The 26,290-nt window shown below is 41.5% G+C and overlaps 1 protein-coding gene across 2 annotated transcripts in view; it reads right to left on the bottom strand.

The window, feature by feature from the left end:
- Window positions 1-1,392: 1,392 nt before the first annotated feature.
- CHCHD3 (coiled-coil-helix-coiled-coil-helix domain containing 3) overlaps window positions 1,393-26,290 on the bottom strand; it is a 145,984-nt gene continuing 121,086 nt past the window's right edge. Inside the window, exons 7-8 of one of the 2 annotated variants that reach the window (XM_015861656.3) lie at window positions 8,353-8,488; window positions 1,393-2,105 (exon numbers count right to left, since the gene is read on the bottom strand). In XM_015861656.3, the coding sequence (XP_015717142.2) occupies window positions 2,079-2,105; window positions 8,353-8,488 (163 nt within the window). In that variant the 3' untranslated portion in view covers window positions 1,393-2,078. The remainder of the gene's footprint in view (window positions 2,106-8,352; window positions 8,489-26,290) is intronic. The other variant, XM_015861752.3, reaches the window with a different exon arrangement.

Genomic DNA, 26,290 nt, shown 5'->3' with positions numbered 1-26,290 from the left:
AGAAGCTGAAGACTAAAGGGATTAGAATGCAGACATGCAGAAGGAGTGATGGCACAGGCAGAAGAGGTGGCAAACCAAAACTAACTCCAGAAACACTCAGTATCACTGCTCTACTTTAAAGGCAAAAGTTGCCCACAAAACAGACTATTTTAAGGACTACGCCCTATTTGCTGCAACCAGCATCCTCCAAGCTCCAGCAAAACATGCTAGAGATGACACTACTGACGATACAGAAGATGTTTAAAGAACACATCATCTCAAATGAAGCCTGAAACACAGTTGGAAGAAACCAAGCAAGCAAGACCGACTCCCATTGCTCAAGGCTGTCAGTATGGGGAACCAATAAACATTTGGCAATAACAGAGACCTTCCTTCCCGACATAGCTCTTCTCCTGATTTTACAGCATCATCTGGCCTTATAAACGTCTGCTTTTCCTCTATGCTATATTTTGCTGCCAACTTTAAGTCTGGCAAGGATGGATCTGCCAACTTCTTGGCTCTCTGTTACAAAAGAGAACATTATAAAGGAGAATTTGTGAGTTAGCTGATTTGTAAACACTGCAGCAAGTCACCATGTAAACATGTCGCTTATGTCCCTATTATTTCTCTCAAGCAGTTTACCTGGCACCTGGCACTGAATGCCAGGATTTTCACTTCCTTGTGCTATTACTGTTCTTTCCCAAGTAAAAAAACCCAATAACCTAGTTTTTTTTTTTTGTTTTTTTTTTTTTTGGAACGTTAAAAACAAAGAAGAACCCCTTAATTAAACAGTACTCAACAAGCGTCTCAATAATTAGGATAGGAGAAACACTAGCAGTATTCTGAATACAAATGAGATCCGCAGGTGCACTTGCAGTTGTACAGTAGGATGCAGTTCAAACGTAGCCAATTAGAGAAACAGAACAGGTAAATAGACAGCAGAAGGCTCGAGACACATTGCTCATTTGAAACTATTACCACGATGTAAAAGCCTTTTCTAAGATTGCTTGGTAAGATGAATACTGCAATAATTATCTGAACAGACATGATAAAATGAAACCAACCCCCTCCACATTAAAAGCATATGATTTAGCCCACCCAAAAATGTTACTTGTATTAAGAAGGCTTGCAGTTTCGGGTGCTGAATGCCCTTCCATTCCCAAGTACTTCCCAAGAAAAGCAACTGTGGTGGTACATGAACATCAACACGCTATCACATGGCATTGTTTTAGGCTGCTTTCATAGAAAACAGTAAGATGTAAGTAGTGTTCCTGAAACCAAGGCTGGTTTATGCATAAAATTCTATGCTGTAAAGCTTCTGTAATAACATCTGCTGGAAAAACATGAACAGCACAGCAACGGGAACATCATCAGCCTCTGAGAACTGGGAAGAGAGACAGAGTGAAACATTAATTTTGTTCATAAAATATATTTATTGTTGGTACAGAATGAGGCATATTCATCAGTACTTTATCAGAGTGAAGAGCACAACAGAATCATTTCACGAAGGCCGTGTTAAATCGTAAGCGTTGGATCATTAACATCATTCCAGCAGAAGGCCTGATGAGAGACTTCATTAGACTACATCATTTGCAAAATAAGTTAAAGTAAAATTTATGCCATTATCCACCATAAGAAAAACTTTATATAAGCAACAAATACAGTGAGGAGCAGCAGCTGACTTAGTCACAATGCACTGCCACATCCCGGCACACCAAGTGTTACATACCCATGCCTTTGACAGTGAGAAGTTTTGAGGAGATTCTGCAGAGAAATAGCAGCATTTGAAGGATATTTCCCCTTTCTAAGGTCAGTGAGAGGTTCTTTTCTTTTCCTTTCTTCAATCACCAATAAGTGGATTTTACTAAGACTGAACAGTGTCTTCGGATGTATGATTTCTGATGTAATAAGATATAGGTCTTGGCTTTTCAAATGGTCACACTGATTGAGCCGTGATGGCTGCTGCTCTTGAAATGGCTCTTCCAGTTCTTCTCTTTATTGGTCTGCCCTGTAAATGGGCTGTCATATCATTCTTGGGAAAAAATGCTCTTCTGCTGAAATTAGAGTTGATGGTCTTGTGCTTGATTTGGACAATGCCTTTATCCTCCTCTCCCAAGCATGCTCTGCTAAGAAAATGGTCAGAGGGGAGGGAAGAGAGAGAGAGAAACACATGTTTCAATAACTCCAAGTTATTCCAGAGACACACTGAATTTTGGTGACATTTCCTTCCCAGAATTTGCTTTTTTTTTTTTTTTTCCTTTTCTTTTCAATTAAAATATAGAAAAAGAAACATTGTCAACATGCACGTCATCGCAGGGACAGGTCACAGAGGCAGAACGGAGCTATTTGAGGGCTCAACATGCCAGACATTTGGAGGACTGAAGAGCTGCAGGAACGACTCCTATTCATCCATCTTAATGCTATCATAGCTCCAGTCATGCTATGGCTATTAAGGAAATTAAAATGTCTGACCTTACAATAAGATAAATCCTGTTCCCAGCAGTTACATACTGGAGGAAATATATCCCGAAGTCACACAGCACTAAGTATGTCCCCTACCTACAGCCTTCCTATATTCCAAGTCATCATCATAATCTTGATAGTCTGAACATGTCGCACTGAACTTACACTTCATTATTCACCTCCTGTGCACAGTCAGGCCACCCAGAGCTAAAAGGACAGATCTGTCAAGTACTCCAAGAATTATTCCTACTGCCACACCAGCAAGCTCTGCTACAGGGTCTTGACTTTATTCAGAGGTCCTGGCCTCTACCATGAAAATGCAGACTTGCAGGGATAATATGCAGAGCTCTGTTAAGAGCTTCCTACTGTCATGAACCTTAAATGAAGGGTCATTAGAAATGAGCAGATGTAAAGATACTACATCTCTAGAACAGAACTGAAAGCAAGATCTAGCATGCTAGAGATCATCTATCTGCACTCACTGGTGGGCTATGAAGTTGACCGAAGCAATCTATTGTTCTTGCTTTCAATATCCAGAAAGTAGGAAAGAAATTATTAATATCCTTGTAAAAAAAACATATGAAGGGGTCTGACAGTGTTTTTGGCTTATGTCAGGAGCACACCCAAATGTGACCCTTGAAATCTCACAGGAGACCTACAACAGCTGACTACTGGAACACTATTGGACCAGACTGGGAACTGCAGACCTGGCCAGAACAGAGTCATAGAATCATAGAATTACACAGATTGGAAAAGACCTTGAAGATCATCAAGTCCAACCGCAGCCTAACCATAGTACCCTAACTCTAAAAACTCTCTGCTAAATCATATCCCTTAGGGCTCAGGAAAATCAGCAATAAAGAGAATGGAAATCTGTTGTCTTTTCAGGATGAGAAGCAATGGGTTTAAGTTGCACCAGAGGAAGTTCAGGCTGGATATTATGAAATGTTTCTTCCCAGAAAGAGTGGTAATGTATTTGATCAGGCAGCCCAAGAGGTGGTGGAGTCATCATCCCTGGAGGTGCTCAAGAAAAGGGTGGATGTGGTGATTGAGGTGATGGTGGGTGGGCATGGGTCAATGGTTGGATTGGATGATCTTAGTTGTCTTTTGCAACCTTAATCATTCTATGATTTAAATTCTCACAGCCTTTCCAAAAATCATCTGGTGAAACACTCAACGATATCAAGCCGTGTTTCTGCAAGAAGGATTAAGATACATCCCAAGGAGTCGACAGTGAGCTCATGCAAAGATGCTGAATGTCTCTGTGATCACAAACAATATCCATAAGTTGTGATAGAGAGGTTCAGACTAACAGAATAAAAGGAATCAGTTTTATGTTTCCTCGCTGCTTTTATAAACAAAGACAGGGGAAAATTGTATTAATTAAGAAAACCACCCATCTCAGTTTACTGACAGGATCCCCTCAGAGATTTCTGTAGACCTGTTGAAGGCTATTTCTACTGGAAGTCTCCTTTTGCAGAGGTAATGCAGAAACTTGCTCCAAGCCATGGCTGGGCTGAACATCAACTTGGGGTAAATTTAGCACTGCATAAATTAACTCTGGAAATTCCCAAAAGAGAGGAGAAAAATGCTGTTACTTCTCTTCCATTTAGTGTCCTAGGGAAAGAAATCACAGGTATTTGTTCACTAAGTGCCTATTTCTACCCACAACATTTAATTACTTCACATATTTATATTATTTCCTTGATTTACTTATTTTTTTTTTCATGACATCAATGCAGGTGCGAAGCGAATGTGGTCTGAACCTCTCATAATTAACTTTCTTTAATCCAGGTAAGTGCTAAATGGTGGCCATAAAAGACAGTGTCTTTTTATTGCGTTTCAGTTCACAGCCGCACTAATTTAACATATTCTTCCATGATTCAGTGAGACAGTATCTAGTGAAAATACTGGAGAATGAGGCTGAATAAAATGGTTACTCTGACAAGGATGCATGATTGAGGACCACTCTGTCCTACAATTTACAATAATGGTTACAAGGCTGAAGGGGCTGAAGGACAGCATTTTGTAGCCAGGCTGTCAGACAACAGCAGCTGTTGCTATCATTCCATCGAGTACATTTCAGACCTAACCTGCCTGCAGACTCTTACACCCCTGTGAAATAAGAGGTCTAATAGGAAAATACTGCATAGATGTCATTAAGGCTGCGCTGCGGTTGTGTTTCCACACAGGAATTAGGACTCCCTGTAGCACAAGGAAAAATAAAACTGGGTATTTCAACAGCCACATTGTCCACATCAGTGAGCAGTAGATTAGGACAAGCAATACTAATGCCAGTGGCTGGTCCGTATTATTGCAGCTGCTGCAATAGCTGGAGATCCTTCAGCAGTGGGAACACAAATCCATAGTACAGGCAATCCCAATGTCTTCCCTTTAATGGCTCCATTAAGCAGTTTTTCTCTCTGCTTCTATTATAATAAAATACAAACATTAATAATAGAGCTTAATTTATATCGCTAGCTTCTCATGACTTTGGGAGAAGATTTAAACTGAAGATACAGCAATGTGTCAAACTCCTCTGAATTAACAGCTCTCTGGGACTTTCTAACAAGGGGAGAAAAGGACAGATAGAGACATGAGATTACAGACAAGATGAGAAATAAGGAGCATACAGAAGAGAGGGTGAGATAATTATAAGCAAGATAGGAAAGAAAGAGGAGTCAATAAATTCAATTTATGAAAAGCACAGAGTGTGCTCAGCCTGAGCACAAGTGCCCAGACTCACCGCCAGGAAATCGGATTAGTTAACTTATTTGGTTTTCAATATCTCGGTCTATTCCCTCTAGCAAATTTTCTTCTTTGTTTGTTTCTTGTAGCCAATGTCAGTTAACTTTTTCATTTCTGAATCCGCTATTTATCCTGCTCTTCTGTCTTCCGACCAAGCAGACATAATAGGTAATTCTGCAGTATTTTATAGCGGTGTTTGGCAATTATTTCAAAGTAACTGCTTGTCTGGACTTCCAGGCAATCAGCGAGTAAAAATAATTACAATTACAGCTGCAACATGCGGAGGATGAGCTCTAGAGGACTGATGTTCGTTATGAAAAACAATCATTCCTGCTTGCAAATATTTCCATCATAAAAGGCTTCTCTTTCTCTGTTATCATAAGAGAGAAACCTCTGAATTCTCATCTTGAAGCACGTGTGAAAGAGAATAAGAAGCATTCGGGAAACACTTTTAACTACTTGACAGGCTTGGCTGAAGATCTTCAACACAAAAATGTGTTTAAAAGGGCTCCGAAACTTAATGCTCATATTTATGCAATTTCCTTTCCCTGCACCTTCTGAACATGAATTAATTCGCCCTCATCGTAGCCTTCTGAAAACATTCCTACAAGATATAAACTTCAGTTATAGCTTAAATACGTATAATTAATTAAGATAAAATTTGCAGTTCCTGTTAAAATAACACAGAATTATAAATACGGTAAATGACTTTTCCAGATGACGCAAGCAGCAGTGATGCCAAATACACAACGACCTAATATAATTTACTAGCCCTTAATTTCTTCTTCTAAGAAAAGGGTAGGACTGTTTATGAGGATGGACAGTGATAGGACAAGGGGGAATGGTTTTAAACTAAGACAGGGGAGGTTTAGCTTAGAGATAAGGAGGAAATTTTTCACCCAGAGGGTGGTGATTCACTGGAACAGGTTGCCCAAGGAGGCTGTGGATGCCCCAGCCCTGTAGGCATTCAAGGCCAGGCTGGATGTGGCTCTGGGCAGCCTGGTCTGGTGGTTGGTGACCCTGCACATAACAGGGGGTTGGAACTGGATGGTCATTGTGGTCCTTTTAGGTCATTCTATGATTCTGTGATTCTACAGTGCCTCAAAAACATTCTTTTTTTTGGAAGCATCACACCGGATTTTGGAATACAAAAATCAGACTACGTGAAAGCTTCAAAAAAACTTCACATACACACCAATTCTTGTTTGCTATGGTAGGAAGGGACCTGGGCAAAACCCCCACCTCTCACACCTGGGTGTGTGAGCATGGAGCTTTAGAAAGGAGACCCTCAGGTATGATATCAGGAAAGATTTTTCATGAGCAGAGAGATGTGCGGTTCTAAAGGCAGCGAAGGAACACAGGACCTGAGCGCAGTAACAAGTGTGCAGGAGAAATATCCAAGGGTGTAACGAAAGAGGTAAATCTGAAAGGGACAGGTTGATCTCATTGATTTTTATACTTCGTTGTGGGTATCCTCTTGGGTCAAAGTTTTTACTGATGATAACAAGGTTTAATATCACGAGGTGATTTCAGAGCTGCCTGGACAGCCCCACAAATTGTCCTTGTCCTGCACTGCAGCACATTCACAGAACAAGCTGCAGCTGCTGAGCTTGTCATCCAGCACTGCCAAGCTGCCCATTCAGACAGGAGCAAACTAACTATATAAACAAAGAATTACAATAATAGCACCCCACAAATGAATTAAGTGCTGCGGAGTGCAGAAAACCCGTTAGCACTGCAACTGGCTCCCACAAAAATTTACAGAGCACTTAAACCGAGAGAAGCATTAACTCCTGGAAGATCTTGAGCAGTACAGGAGCAAGACTGCACCAGTTTAACTGCAGAAAGGTCAGGGTGAAAGATGATAGCCAAACTCTTTCCAGCGAGATGGGGGTCGGCCTCTTTTCACAGGTAACAGCAGTAAGACAAGAGGGAATAACCTTATGCTCTGTCAGGGGAGGTTCAGGTTGGATATTAGGAAAACTTTCATTTCATAAAGAGTGGTGAGGCACTGGCACAGCTGCCCAGGAAGGTGAAGGAGCCCCCTGGAGGCGTTCAAGAATGTGGAGAAGAGGCACTGAGGGACATGGTTAGTGGGCATGGTGGGGATGGGTTGACAGTTGGACTGGATCATCTCAGTGGTCTTTCTCCAACCTTAATGATTCTTAAAATTTATGATTTTCACATGATCAAATATTAACTCATAGATTTTAGCACAAACAAAGATTAAAAGACTTCTTCAAATACTTTCTACACACAGGGGGAATGGTTTAGGTTAGATAATAGGAGGAAGTTTTTCACTCAGAGGGTGGTGATGCACTGGAACAGGTTGCCCAAGGAGGTTGTGGATGCCCCATCCCTGCAGGCATTCAAGGCCAGGTTGCATGTGGCTCTGGGCAGCCTGGTCTGGTGGTTGGTGATCCTGCACATAGCAGGGGGGTTGGAACTGGATGATCTTTGAGGTCCTTTTCAACCCAGGCCGTTCTATGATTCTATGGTTATATGATTATATATGTAGCCTATAGGCATGTTTCCAAATGGCTTCTTTAAGAACACAACTGAGATCAACACACCTATGTATTTGAAAAAATCAAGCTGATGAAAAGGAATAATCTTTAGAACTTTTAGCTTCTTTTCAGAGGAACATTTATATAGTACTGTAATTTCCCTACTGCTGCCCTAACAAAGCATATATGTTTATAATCTAACCTAGCAACACGTAGAGTAGCAAACTGAATGTAGAGGAGGAGAGAGCAGGTAAATGTCTGTTAGAGCCGCTGAATACTTACAAGAAATCAAGACTTCCAGCTGGTGAGCAATCTAGTTTGAGACATCCATTCATTTGTTACTGAAAGTGGTGGTATTTATGACATGTAGTACCACTTACTTTAATCCCCTTGTTTGACTGCTAAATCTGCAGATACCAGGAAACATCTGCCAACAGTGTAAGCTCCTACCCTAAACAATGGTTTCCCAAGGGAAGAGATGGAAACCCTATCATTTAAGTAAATTGAAAGTGGACACCACAGAGCTTGTGAGAACAAATGCGCAGGGAACAGTGCTGCTTAACGTGTACAAGGGACTAATTGGATAATCTGACTGTTTCCTCTTATTTTTTTTTCCCTTCTACAATTACTCTAGTAGAAAGATTCCTACACTCACCTGTTTGGCATGATTGACACAATGCAGGTACTGGCTGGCCAGCGCAGAGCAGCTGAGGGTCTCCTGAGCATGTTGCTTGTAACACTGCAGAATTTTGTCCTGCAGATCAGCACAGACTGGTTGAGTCTCGTATCGCCTGAGGAAAGAAAGAAAAAGATGTTGGTTTCCTTCTCAAAAACGTTTTGGGAGAGAAGCAACTTTAAATAACAAAAGTGAGGGAGAACACTTTAAAATCACAAAAGGAAGACTGGCGTTTAGAGCAGGTTGGGTTTTAATCCAGATAACATCAGACCAAATGTGACCTGCTAGGACCGCAGTTGTCATCCTGATCCAGTTCTTGGTTCTAGCTGGCAGAGAAAATCAACATCCAACTTCATTTGAGGATGTGCTTTTTCTTTTCCAGTGGTGAAGCACTGCAACAGGTTGCCCAAGGAGGTTGTGGATGCCCCATCTCTGGAGTCATTCAAGACCAGGCTGGATGTGGCTCTGGGCAGCCTGGTCTGGTGGTTGGCGACCCTGCCCATGGCAGGGGGTTGAAACTGGATGATCATTGTGGTCTTTTTTAACCAAGGCCATTCTGTGATTTGAACTGAAGATCATACTAAGCATGTCTGATCTCACCTACGTTAAGAAAAATAGAGAAATGCAGGACTCATTAAGCTTCATAGCTGTCTAGTCCTGTGGCCATACAGTCTCACCTCTTATTAAATATTGCTGCTGCAGAAGACAGAAAGCGCCCACTGGGCTGACCTACAGAATGCAGAGAACCTGCTGCCATCAGCAAATCACACAATCTGCTTTTGCTGATCTGATGATAGCCTCTATTTTCAGCACATCCTCCTCCCCTTCTCTTCTACCCATCACCTCCATTGTAACCCTGCTGCCAGATGTGCAAGTTATTTAGGAATTTTGTCTGTTTTCTTTACTGTTTGAATTAATTACTCTTGCCATCTTTTTGGCTGATGTAATACACAAAGGAATGGAAACTATTCTGCAAAACCAAACCTTTTTTGGACAAAAATCATGTCATTTGTATTTATCTATATATTGTCACCCACGCAGTGACACAGAATTTACACAGGAATACAACTCCTATTTTAGAAGCAAGATGTTGGCAAAACGATAAAAAATGCAATGTAATTTTAAGCTAATCAGATATTTATTTTATAAACAGCTTTTGAGGTACTCATAATCTAAAATCACAGAATGACCAGGGCTGGAAAAGACCTCCAAGACCACCACTAAAACTTCCCCTCTAAACAACGTCCTTACTCACTGTTATACCTGTTTTACACCGAAAGAATTTCACTAGTAGGAAAAAAAAAAAGCACAACAACAACACATGAAACTTCATAGAAAAACAGCAGCTAAGGTTTATATAATACCATTTGTTTTATGTGTGAGAACTGCATACTTAAATACACTTTCCCATTTAACCTACTGGGAAAGCCAGATTGTTCTAACATCCATTGCAGCCCACATTATTTTTAGTCCAATGAGGTCGTAAAAAGAACAGGACTTATCAGCAGCTGCGTCCTCAGATGAATATTCTGTTCTTTCTTATTTTGCTGATTGGCCCGGGCAGATCTCTGCTTTAGTACAGTGAGAAAATGAAACATGAAGCACAATGTCGTTCTCCTTGGGGGAACTGACTTCTTGGCAATGACTCAAGATGTAGTACCAAAGAAGAAATGCAAAGTCTCCTTGATTTTACAGTATATACTGGTATAAAACAGCTCTCTTTACTCCTTTCATTCATTACCGTGCATTTGTGAAATACCTAAAACAGAATTTAAACGCAGTCCCCAGAGCTTAAAACGCTTCATGATCTGGAAGTTCAAACTTCTGTAGGCTCTTGCAGATGAGGATTTTCCCTTAATCCCTCCCTCTTCTGCTATCAGCGAGCATTTCAAAAGCGTGTCAGGCATCAAAATGTATGACCACAAAATGCTGAATGCTGACTGACTTCAGCAGAGTCTGTGGCTGTAATGGGGTGAAATAGGAGTAAGAGAGGAAGCACCGTGCATGCTCTTTGTAGATGTGTGACTCAGCTCTCACCCTCTGTTGATTGATTTTCCCTTAAGCCATGCCATCAGCGCCCATTCAAAGCCCACTTACTACTCCTTATTGGAATGCTCCAATGGACACTTTACAGTGCCCACAGTACCGGAGCACCATAAGATATGTTGACTTATTTTCATACCATCATTTCCCATTGGTGATGTTTCCAACCGTGCCCTCAGCCCACTCCTGCAACGCAGTCCCAGTGCTGGTCAGTGTAGCAAACAGGGCCACTTTCTTGAAGTCAACAAAGTCCATTTTCTTGGATTAATCTGTTCAAGGCGAGCACCAGCTCTGTATTGATCTGCTGTGCTTGTTACGCTCCCCTAATGCACTATTTGCACTTTTGGGAAAACACTAAATGAGATTACTATCTAACATTAGATGGCCATAAAGCATGCGGAGCAGGATCTCCTTTGCAGGAAAGAAGGCTGCAGTGTGCATTATGGTAAAGCAAGCAAAAGGTCTGTGATTGATTTCTGGCGGGTGATGGATGGCAGGACTCTCAGACAGTCGGTCAGAAACAGCCAACAGCAAGGAAACTCCTCAAAAGGGAAATGAAACATCTCCCTCACTGATAGCTTCTCCAGTGTTCCCGTAAATAATGATAATTTTACAGAATTTAAGAGTCTGGTGGGGTTTGACTGAAGATTTAGCTGGTAAGGAAAGGTAAGCAGTACAGAAACAGCAGTTATGAAGAATCTGCAGGGAAAACATAAAGATTTTTAAGACTTGAATGGATCGAGCAACGTGCTCAGGTTCCAGACCTGGCCTCACTGAAGCAGAAGGTTCCTTCTCTGGACTGCTTTAAGTCCTGATATGTGTATTTTGGAATATATAGCAGGGAAGTTTGTACTGATTTTTTTTATCATTTAGGAATTTCACAGTGATATTAAAGAAAACAATCAGAAAAATACATACTGTAGTGGTCAACGGGGGCTGAAGGACACTCTGACAGACCTCCATCCTCATTCAGTGCAACTCAATAACTACTTCCCAGAGTCAATACAGGTGAAATTTAAAATACCTTTCTCCTCCAGAGTCAATATGAACAGCAGCTTGCTCTGCGCCCCGCACCACACGGCATGCTTTTATTAACGTGTTTTTATTAAGTTTACAATTACTCGATCTGCTTTCCCTTTCCCAGCTGCTCCTCAAGCATCTCATCTGCCAGCAAAATATTTCTGTGTGCTCCGAGGCAGCCGCGCGCCCACCTTTTCCATCAAGCTGATGCACCGCAATCTCATAAAGGTAATGGGATGAAGACACAAAAGAAAATAAGAGAGAGCTTTAAAAAGAAATATTCTATGCTAAAGCACGGAGAGAAAATTTAATGAGAGTAACTTTGTGCTCATCTAGCCTCTCTCAAAGAGCATAGCTTATCATATTCCCGGGGGCTCCGAGAAAAGGAGCCCCTTCATGGCATTCAAACAAAATGTCTACTGAAGAGGAAATGTGAAATCACCCTGGTAAGTTTCGTGATAAAACTGACATTCTGACTGAAGGAATCTGAATGGCTGATGAGTTTCCAACTGTGCAGGTATCTGGCATAATCCCACCAGATCAGGACTTCAGGCAATTGTCATAAAATATAGAAAAAAAAAAATAGCAACAAAACCCAGCATGGATTACGAAAAAATCGTGCACTAAATGGCCAGAAGTATCCAGGGCTCAATTTGATTCCTCATTAAAATGCTGACACTCATCAGAAGCATCTGTTCTTCTCTGTGTAACCCTTGGCATCCAGTGCTAGCCCTGTGCTGCTCAATAAAATGCCTTGGGTCTGAGGTCAGGCAGCAAAGCACAGCACAACCCAAAACTATGTGCAAACTCTTTGCCTACAAATCAGCATGTGTGTGGCCAAATTAGAACTCAGGGACACTTTCCACCACGTGCACTATGCTGGGTGCCATCCAGGGAAGTGCTAGCTTCAAAATCCAGCCTTGCAAAGGAGTGTGCTACCTGGTAGACCCGATGCAGCAGCGCAGGAGAGAGCTGAACCCAATGTCCCGACCTGCTTTACTTGCTCCTGCTGCTGCTATCAGAGCCCAACAGTGCTGGGCAGCACACACAGTAAGGGAAAAGTCTGTTTCTGTCCTCAAGTTGCTTACAATGCACATAAAGAAGCAATGCACTGATGCATGGGAGTGCACAGGGGATGGAAGTTAGCATCATGGATCATTCGACATCAAACAGCAAACTGGAAATAACAGCAAAGAACTAGTAGAGCTTCAAAAGTGAAGACTCTCCTTCACCCACTGGAAGGAGGTTGTGGTGTGGTTGGCCTCTTATCTCAAGTAACAGCAATAGAATGAGAAGTAACAGCATTACCATCCTCTTCTAAGATTACCTCATCCCAGAAGAGTGAATTGCACAGGCCCACTGCTCAGTGAATTCACTGAACAGTATAGAGAACAGTTGCAAAACAGATAGCAGGGGGAAAAAAAACACATGAAAGGGCACATGGTAATGAAGGTCCTTTCTGCTGCACCATTATTTTTAGCTCTTCAATTAATTTACTCTTTATATTAAATAATCTTTTAAAGCTCTCTTCACACGTTAAATGAGTGATGACTTGCAAGTGAGTTATGAAACATGTAAAGCACAAACCAAACGGGTTTGCTCTTCTAAAGATCATTTGGAAGGAATACCACAATCTGATTTCTGAGTATCTGTAACTGATGTTATGAAGCAGTCCATAATCAAACTGTGCCCACACAAAGCCCTCCAAATTACCATGTGGGAAGCGCTGCCAGCATAAGATCAAGTACTGTGGAGTTGATTCTTGCTTTTATTTACTCTTGACAACATAGTGTGACTTTTCCAAAAGCTGCAAAGGAAAGAATCTTCCTAACAAATCTCTGTGGCGAAAGGGAAGTACAGTTGTTCCTGCTCTGTTAACATTCAATAAATGCCAAATGTGGATGGTACCACTCAACAAATGACTTCTGTAGAAGTCTGAGTACAACCTGAAGTTGGACTCTGATCCCTTCCAACTTGGGATATTCTGGTCCTACAAACTCTGCCCCCAGTATAAGCATTTTTGGTGCTATCAGGGATCAGCTCCTGTGTTAATGCTGCCCATGTTATTTTTAGACCCTCTGGCCTAAAATTCCAGCACCGATAAAAGCTCTGGCAAATGTTTGCCATCGTCTCATTTATTTCATCTCTATTAAGAGCAAATAAAAGTCTATTTTCAGCAGTCTGACCTCTGAAATTTAGGGATGGAGATGAGGAGGAAAGACAGATTCCAGCATATTCATATACATGCACCTCTTGAAAACAGATGATTAATTATGTCTAGAGTGCACTGAGTCAAGTTTAATATGCTGATGAAAACTTGGTTTAACAAGAGGACTGGTAGTCGGCACTTCGGCCTTTTTGGATGCTTTTTTCTTTGCCTGGTGAAGCTTAAGGAGGGAAGGTTTAGGTTGGATATCAGGGGGAAGTTCTTTACTATGAGAGTGGTGAGGTGCTGGAACAGTTGCCCAGAGAGGCTGTGGAAGCTGGTGGTGTTCAAGGCCAGGTTGGATGGGGCCCTGGGCAGCCTGGGCTGGTATTAAATGTGGAGGTTGATGGCCCTGCCTGTGGTGGAGGGGTTGGAGCTTCATGATTCTTGAGGTACCGTTCAACGTGGGCCATTCTACGATTCCCCACCTGGTAGGATAAGATAGCAGTTCAGCTTTTACAATAGGCAAAGTGGAAATGGTTCCTTGTAATGCAACAATTTATTTCTTGCATGCAGGGAGGAAGCAGCATCACAGATTAACAGAGAGAATTTACAATCTCAAATCTGGCAAAGTGCATAAATACAAGAACAACTTCAAAAAGTGATTAATTTCACATTTGCATGTGCAGTTACACACATTCTTACACCCCTTGTTGGGCTGGGACTTCCAGTAGGATTAAATCAGAATGGGATTCAGAAAAGATTTCCTGGTTGTGAATCCTAATTAAGCTGATGAACCAACTCTTCAACACTGTAGGACATTACATTAAGTAGACTAGGATCTCTCCAGCCTAGGTAAAGAATTGCAAATGAACATAAGGCACGTGTATGAAACCATCATTGGTGTAGGGAACAATTATTCGTAGAGGTGGCCAATGAAGTACTCTAGCAGCAGGTTTACAACTCAGGAGACAACTCAAGCCTTTTCTAAACAACACATAATGAAAAGCTGAAGTCACTGCAAGGGGATACTGGGGTATCATAAGCGCAGTTGGGTTCAGAAGCCAATTGTAAGGTACTGCCCATCAAAGGATTAAGAGCAAAAATGCAATGTTAGGCTCAGGAATGCCACACTGCACTACTTGTTTGGCACCCCTGTGTAATTCCCCTATTTTGTTCAGTTTTCCTGAGGTATCCACTCCTAGCAGCTGCCGATCAGCCAGAAGGACCTCTGATCTGACCTACTGAGACTGTGTATGCTCTGAACACCTTCATCAAAGAAATGAGGCTGCTGTCCATCCTGACAGACACCATTAATTGGAACGCTTTTATTTAAATTGATATTCCTTGAATTTTATTATCTCAAATAACTCCTTAATAAAATTCCCCTCCCTGAAGAAAACAAGCAAACCAGTAGCCTTAAAATACAAACACCACCCAATACACCAACAAATTATTATACAAAGGTACCTTACACACAGCTGGTCCTTGCAGCTGCAAGGGGAACCACATGCTGGAATTACCCAAATTGGGATGCACATGTTTAACCCTAGAGCTTGAAGAACAGTTTTCACTGAATACTAGGATATAAGCTCTAAATGCTAAAACAAACAACTACATGGATGACAGCAATGCAATTTTTAGACTTCTAAATGGGCATACACGCCTTTGTACTATAAAGATAATATAGCAAGTATAATCTTGAATAAAAATCAGCTTGGAAAGGCACAGTTTAATCTAAATGGAATACACTGTACCCATGTAATGTGAATACACGAGATAAATACAATAGAAAGAACTTCTTGATCTTGCACTGATCAAAACCAGCTTCTATTTTGGTAAATTAGGAGAGAATGATCATCTTGGATGCATGTAAGCCTGTCCAAGAACAAGGCAGAATGGGAAACAAAGAAATCGAACCATAAATCTGCTCAGTCTGATTTAAGCATAACCCCGTCCATCCACGCACACACAATCAGCATTGTGACGCCTGCGTTTCAAACCTCATTTTGAGTTTGCATGTAGCATCACTTGAGATCTGTCTCGTTACTCCTCCCAAGAAGTGATCTAATGAAGACTGGCAACATTTCACTCTCTCAGCTGTTTGTGAGCAGAGAAGTCAAAGACCACCACGGCCAGCAACACCAGGTGGTGCCATTTCTTAGAGTTATGAGTTTTGGGGTGCATCCTGGCACCGTACAGGTCTGGGTAGTGCATCTTCCAAAAGGAGCTACAGCAAACAGCAGGGAATTATTGCTCTCCTCAGATCCAGCCTGAGCTGATCGCAAAGCAGATTCAGTCTTTGTGAAATTTAATTGATGCTTTGGCTGACATTTCTGATAGATGCGTGATGCCAGTGGTCTGCAGCCACTGCTGTTCCAGGGCTATGTGGGTGTATTGACTAGCATTGCATACTATGTAAAAATACAACAAAATCTCTCTAGCTTTTAAAGAAAAAGAACATTTTGCAATAGTTTGAAATCTGTTTCTATACAAAAGCGGCGAAACAACACCATGGTAAACTATCCATTAAAGTGGACAAAACTATGACTTTAATTTTATTCATGTCCCCGTGTTCAATTTTCCACAGTAATGTAACATCACAGAGTGCGTGTGAAAGCGCATACACACAAAGAGAAGAACACAGACAGATCTGAGTAAAGACTAGCCAACCAAATGAGCAGCATAAACCAAATACACAACTGTGGATTTATTATTGCTGCGTATTTCCCAAGGGCTATACAATTCACTTCAGGCTTTGTAAACTCACGAGTAACATCATCATCCTAAACTCGTGATAATAAAATCTTCACAGCACCTTACACTACTCCACTAAAAAACAGCTTTCCTCTTATATAGGTGGTATAAAGTGTGTTGTAATAAGGAGACACATTTCTTATCTATAGCAAAGGTCAACTGCTGCACTAAATATGAAGCACCACAAGACACCAACTCGTGGCACATTATTATCCAAATATTACTCTCTTGAGCAATATATGTTTAACTATTTTATTCAGCCATAAGAGGCCTGAAAGCCTGCTACTGACCACAAACATAAGACATTTTATGAGGCAAAGCAGTGTGCAGAAAAAGCAATCAACAGTTAAACACTTCAAGCATCACTGCTCCCGTGGGCGATGATTACTGGAGGGAACTGAAGGTTGCAATCTTAAAAGTTAAGAGAGAGTAAAATAAATGCCTATTTTTCATTTGGGCATGAAGTTTTTAAACTAAAAGAGGGCTTGGATTCACTCTTATAAGATATGAAGACTATTTGTGCTTCCCCAGGTCTTGCACCAGGCTGTGGCGAGTCAATCTTTTTAGAAAATATCATCAGCTGTGCTGCAAAAACAATAATGTGTTAACAAACAAAGAGGAATAATCACCCTGTAAACATGCTGCTAAGTGGGTACTGGACCTTGTTGTAACATATCTTAGCTTTAATGTGTTTGTCTAATGCACTATTTAGAAATAAGGGAAAATATAATGAACTCAACATCCTTTCTAGCATCCCAGCGGGGAAAATGCACTGTGAACAAACCATGAACTGCGCTTTGAGAGAAGAGCTGTGAAGCACAGTGTTCAAGTTTCATTCTGTTATTTCTCCTGCTATGGTTCCACTGGACTGTTTTAAGACATGACAGTATTGGAAAAGCAGTTCAACACCAGAACGGTTTGGAGGGGGTATTGCCATTGCTATCTCAGATCTTACAAAGGTCTCCCCTAATGCATTTAGTGTGCACTAGCAGCATTAACTGGGCACTGAGTTACATGACTGAACTTTTATCTAATCTAAGGAAGTCATTTTAACGCTTGATGTTTTATAATCTTATTGTGTATGATTTCTAAGTAAGTTCCTATTTTTCACCAAAGTTTCATTTAGTTGGGCAGAGCAATGCTTTTATGTTTTATTACACTGGTATCATCTGCAAACTGGTTGAAGGTTCACTTGATCCCACTGTCATTAATGTCATTGATGAAGATATTAAAGAGCATCATCTTCAGCACTGACCCCTTAGGGACACCACCACCAGGTGTCACTGATCTCCATGCGGACACTGAGCCACTGACCATCATTCTCTAGGTATGATCTCACAACCAGTTCCTCATCCATTGAACAGTCCACCCAACAAATCCTTATCTTTCCAATTGGGAGAGAAGGGTGTTGTGGAGGACCATGTCAAAGGCCTTACTGAAGTCCAGATTGAAGGCATCAGTTGCTCTTCCCTTCGTCTGGTAAGGCAGTTATGCTATTACAGAAGGCCATTAAGTTGGTCAGGCAGTACCTGCCCTCAGCTGAGCCATGCTGGTTATCCTGTATTGCCTCCATCTCTTCCATGTGCCTTAGCATAGCTTCCCGGAGCATCTGCTCCATGATCTTTGGGGCTGACAGGCCAGTAGTGCCCTGGGTCATCCTTTCTATGATTTTCACTAGTTTTACTGCTAATTGCTACTATCTGATTCCACATGCTCCTGTTGTGACACACCTCCTTACAGAAGGAAAGAGAAATGAAGTAATTCTCCTTGTAATTCTCTACAGCTCGAAACTAGCAACCTCCACCATTACGCTGGGGGTATGGGTTTGGATTTTAAGGGCTCTAAATGTATCACAATCTGAAATAACCCATTCTGGAGAATGGGTAATTTCCAGTAAAATACCTCACTGATGGAAACTGTAACAGAAGAAGCAATTTTTTTTTCTGAACATCTTTCGTCTTCCTCCCAGTACCACCCCTGGAAGGCAGAAGTAGGTGAAACTGGAATCATCTCCTTCATTTTGTGGATTGAAGATGGTACGAAGAAGAAAAGGTCTTCTTTGGGGTATTGCCTATCTGAAACAGTAGGATTTTATCATCCTTATATACTTGATGGGAACGGTTGGTCCACTTTAACATGGTAGTGAGTGAAAGCATCCTAGCAAAGGTAAATAGAGCTCAGAGAGACAATAATGAAGATAATTATAGTTAGTTATTGTTTGGTCTACTTACAACCCTATTTTATAACGCTACTGCCAGCAGAGCTATTTTATGTGATGTCTTTTTCATGTAGCAACCTTTTCATAAATCAAAGGAAAAGCAATACGAGGCAGTTTCTCCTGCAGCCTGTTTGACAATAAAAGTTAACACTGAACCCTGGCTGTTATCAATCTTCATAAACGTGTCCATGATACGGTAAGCCTGTTCCATATTACACTGAGTTTGTTACTAATGCATGCAGAGGAACAACCCAGTGGCTCAATGTATCTCTTAAATGCCTGGAAACTGGGACCCGTGCTAAATGGCAAGGAAAGTTTTGAAGATTTAACCGTTTCTCTCAATTTCTTTAATATTCGATAAAATGATTGTCCTTTTCAGTGACCCAGAGTGTTTTACAACTAAGCACCTAACCCAAAGTTTTACAGAATCACACTAACTTGATTCAGTAGTACACACAACCTATTAAGGAGAGGAAGGGGTTATGCATGATATAAGATGCATATGGGTATTACCTGAAAAACTCACTTTGCTTATACAGAACAAGAGGCTAATGGTGGAGTCTGACCTTCACATACCCATGCTGCAAATGCTAAGAAAGAAGCAATAAAACTTTACTTGCCTGAACATAAGAGTTACCACGTACTTGAAGACTGCTCATGTCTGATGAGGAATTACATTATGCAGAGGGAAGGACCAACAGGTGTCCAGGTTTCACAGAATCACAGAATGGCCATGGACCATAGAAAGGACCACAATGATCATCTAGCTTCAACCCCCCTGCTATGTGCAGGGTCGCCAACCACCAGACCAGGCTGCCCAGAGCCACATCCAGCCTGGCCTTGAATGCCTGCAGGGATGGGGCATCCACAGCCTTCTTGGGCAACCTGTTCCAGTGAGTCACCACCCTCTATGTTTCAAATAAAGGCAAACTGCCATAATGCCATTACATAGATTTGCTCTACCATCAATGAATTCTCTTTAAGAGCCACCAAAACCTCCTTTGTAGACTATCCAGAAGAATATTTGCAATGTCTCTACCTAAAGAATATAAATATTTAGTGGAGGAAAGGTCTGAGCTAGATTTGTTCAGCACTGGAATTACCTGAAAAGCATTAAAATTCTATACTGGTTCCACAGACTACATATTCTTACTGAAAGGGTTCAGACAATTTCTTTGCTAAAGTACTGCATCAAGTTGAGGCAAAGAGAAAAGAACATATGTGATGGAACAAAAGGGGCTGCATTTCACCAGCCCAGCAAGAGTGAGATTTCATTAACAGTGTAGACAGAGAAGCAGTCTATTACACACAGATCTATAAAGGCTGTCTCACAAAATCTTTCGATCCTGATCTTCTTGTGCTTCCAGTAATGCATATGGCACAGCGCAGAAATTGCTACGCAATATTATCCAACTTAACACACCTCTGACAAAAAGGCTGTATCTATATAACATTTTTAGCCACAGACACAGAACTCTGATATTCTTAAAGATACACGTGTTAGCTTTATCTGTTTTGTTCAGCCCCATCCCCCGAGGCTTAATGTGTGATTTTGGACCCTACTTTGATTTTATATTGCAGGCATATTAATGGAGAGGCAGAGGTGAGAGGTGAGAGAGTACATTTTTATGACAATCATGACTATTTCTTTTTAAATATTAACAGGTTTTCCAATTTCAGTTATAGATCCTCCATAGAGGCACACAGTACTTGAATTAGCAAAAGCTACTAATTCTTAACTGTTCCATAAGCATTAAGAGGGAAAAATCTCCTTTGTGCTTTCTCATGTTTATTTAGGCTGAGAGGGTGGTGTGCTTTTCAAGCTTTCAAATGTGTGCCATGAAACATCAGTATCAGGCCTTATCTGGGCAACCTGATGGAGCTGTGGTGTCCCTGTGCCTTGCAGGGGAGTCAGACTAGATGGCCTTCAGAGGTCCCTCCCAGCTCTAAGGATTCTACGATTCTATAATTATATTCTTCAAAACCAAATTATTTTATATATATATATATATATTATTATTTTATGGTGGGATCAACAAAGAAAAGACAAAACGTCAGTACTTTTTGCTAGCTATAGATGGAAAAGTTTGGGGACTTCTGACCTCCTACCTGTAAATGAGGCCCAAATCAATGAGGTCAACAAAAAAAGATACACTATGTTATACAGAACAGCTTATAACGTTTATGTGAAAAAATGTCAATTGATGACCTTTTAATTCTAGACTCAGCTTTGGCTCATTTTACCTCTCTGATCTCAGTCCAGCCCCTTAAACTTAAGGATGACTGGATGCACTTAGGTGACACATATGATCTCCTTTCGTTATTTTTATTACAGTAGCACCTAGATGCATTAATTAAGGTAAAACTGAAAGTATGAAGTAATTTACTAGGCATTCTAGTACATAAAAAAGCACCAGTACTACACTGAGATATAAAGGCTTCTCTGTGGCGCAGTATCCATGTAGTAAACCTGCTGCCAACTGCCTGCTGCACTGTTTTCTTCTATTGCACAACAAATCAAACTGAGCACAACCTGGCAAACTTGTATTTAATTGTTTGAGCCCATCAGCAGCACAGAACAGCAGCAGACACAAACTTCCTCCTCCATCCAAACAGAAAAGTGACACCCACCACACAGCAATACGGTGCCACCCTTTTAGCTGCCTACAGCTGCAGCATCCCCAGCTCCAGGTGCTGACAGCTGCAGCTCTGCACTGCATGTACTATAGCACAAACGCAGGACCAGCTTCTCGAATGCTCCAGGTCTGATGGCTACTTTATGCTGAAGCTCCAACCACTCACTAAGGCTGAAATCTTCACTGTACTCTCCATGCTCTGAGATTCATTGTGATTTGGATTGCTGTAAGCAAACAGGAAGACAAAGAGCAATAATGGAAGATACAGTGCAATTAAAAGTGTAGCTCTTCTCAGAGAAAGAGCTATTAAAGCATCTCCATTCTCCACATGCCCAGTGTCAACTTCCAGTACAGGAAACATAAATAACACATCTGCCATTTAGCTTTCCATAATTACAGAGTAAGAAGGTGACTGGAAGATACTTGCTAGACCCCAAAGAAACTGTCCAATTTTCAAGTCCAGGTAATAATTTTTACTACAGGCAATTAAAGAGGGAAGTTTTACTTTTGAACTTAACCGCAAGTGAACCTGAAGCCAACAGTACAGCTTAAATCCATCGTAAGTCATCTTGATTCTATTTTTACAGATGTTATTTTCTGCGTATAACCACAGTCGGTCGCAAAGCATATGATTTGTTATTATCTCCCAAAATGTTTAATGCATACTTTGGCTTGACAATTTTGATTTCACTTAGATGGAGTCTAAACAGAATGCCTGTGGTCTGTTTTTTTCTCTACTGCCCAACAGTACAGGAAGGGCAAAGATGAAGGGGGGGGGGGAAGAAGTGCTTAATTACAAGTAGCAACAAATGAGAAGTAATGGAGGTGTTGTGAATGCAAATCAGCATCGCCTGATGCAGCAACAGCAGCACCAGTACGTGCAGCTTACAGAGTAATGAGATCGTGCTGATGTGCTGGCATCCTGCTTTGATCACTTCATCTTGTTCAAGAGCTCTGCTGGGAAAACAAAGGTCAGTGGCAGTGACCTGGCTTCCCACAGCTTGCACATGCACAAATATTAGTGACCGATGGAAGGTTGCTATCTTTCCACCCCACCGTTTCGGAACGGCTGGTTACATAGCTGGGGGCCTTTGCTGAGCAGGTAGCACACGCTCCTGCAATATGAAGTGTCGTGTTGGAACATGTAGAAGTAATTGGCAATTCATTCTTCACCCTCTAAGAGGAAAAACAGGTGTATGAGTCTTAAAAAAATAGAGCCGTGCCATCAACTCTGCAAAACCCGCTGCCTTCCAGAAAGAGAGGCTGCTGTGTGCTCAGAAGTGGGGGCTGTGAGATTTGTAGGCTTTGGTTCTGCAGATGGCTTAGACTCATAAAAACGTCCTTAAAAAGGTACTGGCAAATCTCAGCAACACGAGATTATAAAACAGAGAACAAATTAATAACAAAGGGAAGAGACTGTGGATTTTAACCTTCCCCGGTTTAATGCCCTAAGTGGGAAATCATTTATTTGTGTGCACACAAAATCCCAACAAAGGATGCTTAACGTATTAAAACAAGAGGCTTTAGTCCTTGAAAGGGAGTGGGGAGCCAGATGTACTGCATGGAGCACAATGTGCTAACTGCGCCGCGAACCGTCAGCGCTCGCCGGCTCCGAGAGGCTCAGGAAACTGCAGCCAGCAGCAAGAACTGCCCTTAATGAGTGCATCCATCAATTTTCAGGGGACTTGCTTGATTACCAGCACACAAAAGTAGGGAGCGTGCCAATTTAACTGTTGGCCACTGATGCATGAAGGAAGAGTTTCACTTGCTCGCTTTCATGAGAAGTCTATAAAATTACTTAACGCGGCTGTGTAAGCAAATAGAGAAAGCCCATGGTGTGCTGAAACACAGGCATGTGCTTTCTTCTCCTAACACACCAACCTGATGCACCTGAGGAGGAAAAGGACATTTGGATAAACAAGTGTAGTTTGCCCACATCTGTTAGAAATCTTATCCTACTATGATTGCTTTACCAAAAACTTTTTGTTATTTTAAGTACTAATTCATATCAAATAAAATTGTTAGTTATAGAATCATAGAATCATAGAATGGCCTGGGTTGAAATGGACCACAATGATCATCCAGTTTCAACCCCCCTGCTGTGTGCAGGGTCACCAACCACCAGACCAGGCTGCCCAGAGCCACATCCAGCCTGGCCTTGAATGCTTCCAGGGCATCCACAGCCTCCTTGGGCAACCTGTTCCAGTGTGACACCACCTTCTGAGTGAAAAACTTCCTTCTAATGTCTAACCAGAACCCTCCCTGTCTCAGTTTAAAACCATTCCCCCTTGTCCTATCACTGTCCACCCTCACAAACAGCCGTTCCCCCTCCTGCTTATACGCTCCCTTCAAATACTGCAAGGCCACAGTGAGGTCTCCCCGGAGCCTTCTCTTCTCCAAAGACTTTGTGCTGTACTGAAATTAATGTAATGATTGGTTTCTCAATTACAGAACATAAAATATCTAACTGTGTGAAAAGCCTGCGATGAGATGAGGAGAGCTTTAATGAATGTAGCCAGGATTTCCAAAAGGGAGACCAGGGAAAAAAGGATTAGGGCAAACACGGAAAGAATTGGCTTGAGCCTCTTAGCTAATGCCCTACCTACATTTTCAATCAAGGATTAAAAAAAGAAAAAAAAAAAAGAAGAAAAAAAAAGAAAAAAGTTAATCTAACTCTCAAAAATGGCATTGAATGCTTCTGAACTATCTCCAGCACAAATAAGAGCATTTAAAGTCGACATCGCAGTTCAAACATCGCAATGAAAACACGCACCCGTGCAAACAGACTCATGGTTCTGAGTTCTTTTACCACATAAATGCACAGATATTATGCCAGAATCCCCTGCTCCCACCTTTCTCAGGATGAATCTGCATCCAGCCAAAAAGCACGCAATTAATATTTCATCCAGCTCTGTCGAGTACTCTCATTCCTAATGGGTTCTATCGATCAAAGGGAGAAAGTTAAATATCTGTGTTGCTGCAGGGAAAACTGAAGTTGTCATTTATGAAGCGATCATTTTGTAGGTAAATGTACTGGATAAGGGGTTTATAGAATTTTGATATTCTAAAGCTGTTCAAAGGAAATTCTCCTATGCATGTGCATGGGTCGGATGAAAGCTGAGAGAGGGATAACTGCTGACCGAAGTCCTTCACCAAGCCATTTCAGCAACAGGCAAATCTATCCAAAGGCAGAAATTCATGACTCAATGAGTTGCAATCATAATATTAGATAATAATCATAGAATGGTTTGGGATGGAAGGCACCTCAAAGGTCATCTAGTTCTAACGCCCTTGCCATGGGCAGGGTTGCCAACCACTAAATTAGGCACCAGACCATGCTGATGGGGCTCCATCCAACCTGGTCTTGAATGCCCCCAGGGATGGGGTATCCACAGCCTCCCTGGGCAGCCCGTGCCAGCACCTCATCACCCCCTCTGAGAAGAACTTCCTCCTGACATCTACTCTAAGTCTCCTCTCTTTTAGCTTAAAACCAATTGTCCCATCACTATGCACTCGTTAAACAGTCATTCCCCACTCCTCCCTTCAAGGGAACCTTGAGACAAGTACATTAGCACCAAGTTCTGGCTGAAAGAGGTGAGCCAAAAAATTTGGTTTTACTCCTTTTACATTCAAAAGGAACAGGATTTGGGATGTACTAAATAAATAACAGAGGCAAAAAAGATTTGTAGTCTCTTTATCAACTTCTCTTTCCACCTGAAGCAGCTTAATGAATCCAAGCTGCTAGAAAACTAGGAAGGGTGACAGAGCCACATCCACTCCACAAAACACCATTTACACTTCTCTCATTAAGTGCAGTGCTCTGCAATGCTATCAGCCAACAGCACTGCTTAAATCTACCTAAGCAACTCACTGTGTCACCCTCTGTGTGGTGTGAACACAACTGTTGGTGCAGATACAGTGAAGCAGCCTTGGGGCACCACGGCTCCCAAAAAGCAGACAGAGCAGTGGAGCAGAAAGAAGGAATTCTAAGCTACTACAAAAAGCTGAGTTAACACTATTTAATGCTCCTAGCATAACCTAGACACACACAAGCCCTGTGCTCATCTGAGGGATGTTTTGGGTAACTCAGGACCATCGTCCCCAGCTGTGACTGATGGCATTGTTTCCAAACAGCACTGCGCTGAGCTGTGCTTCTCTTACTGACTTGCTGAATCAGATCTGACTAAGTCTGGTTGTGGGTTCTTTTCAGCTTGCTCTTGTTTCTTCAGTGTGAGACGAGGACACGACAAGTGCTTATGTTACAAAGATGATCACGTTATATTAAGAATGAATACTGAAATAATCGGTTATACATAAAGACACACACACAGAAAAGTCAATCCTGTTGCCATTTCTTTTACATAGTAAGGAAAAGGAATTTAAGAACGTGGTCAGCAACAGTATCACCACCAACACTACAACAACTGCTTTGTAACAAAGCACTCCAACGCTTTCTACACTTCTGAGGGAAGAAATGAATTCAGGATGCTTCTATTCAGAGTCCTGTCTTTGTGGTTGGACTTCATGCTCTTTGGTTGGACTTGATGATCTTTAAGGTCTTTTCCAACCTGAGCAATTCCATGATGCTTTTTGGCTGAGCAAAGGGACTCCACTCGAAGGCAAGAGTGAAGGCTCTGTCCAAGGATTTCTACATAGAGTTCTATATTTTCTATTGCTGGGTATTATGTAATATTTAGTAAATAATTAATACTCGGTGCTTATAATCTTAGCTTTCAAATGTAACTAATTCTAATTAAGGTGGCAGAAAAAGCTGTTTCTCAGCATCAGATCTGCACATGTAGATGGAGCAGCATCAACTATTTTCATGGGTACCAAGGATGGATTTCTGCGTTACAGCTTTGTGTCACATCATAGTTATGGAAGACATATACACTAAGGTACCATCAATATTCCTAATTTACAGATAGCAAAGAAGAGCCCATGAAAAATCACCATGTGTGCCCTGAAATGACCCAACATTCACAGTGCTTGGTCCAAAGTTGTCATTACAAACCTTATCTTCTCTCTGAACTGTTCCATTTTTATTTCTAGTGTTTATCACTGCTTTGTGAGACTGTGTCACTGTTCCTCATTTTA

This window comes from Coturnix japonica, chromosome 1 (genome assembly GCF_054131305.1).
Source record: "Coturnix japonica strain WE chromosome 1, WE-NBRP24, whole genome shotgun sequence".
In the NCBI taxonomy this organism is placed as follows: Eukaryota; Metazoa; Chordata; class Aves; order Galliformes; family Phasianidae; genus Coturnix; species Coturnix japonica.
This window is presented reverse-complemented; position numbering and strand designations above follow the sequence as displayed.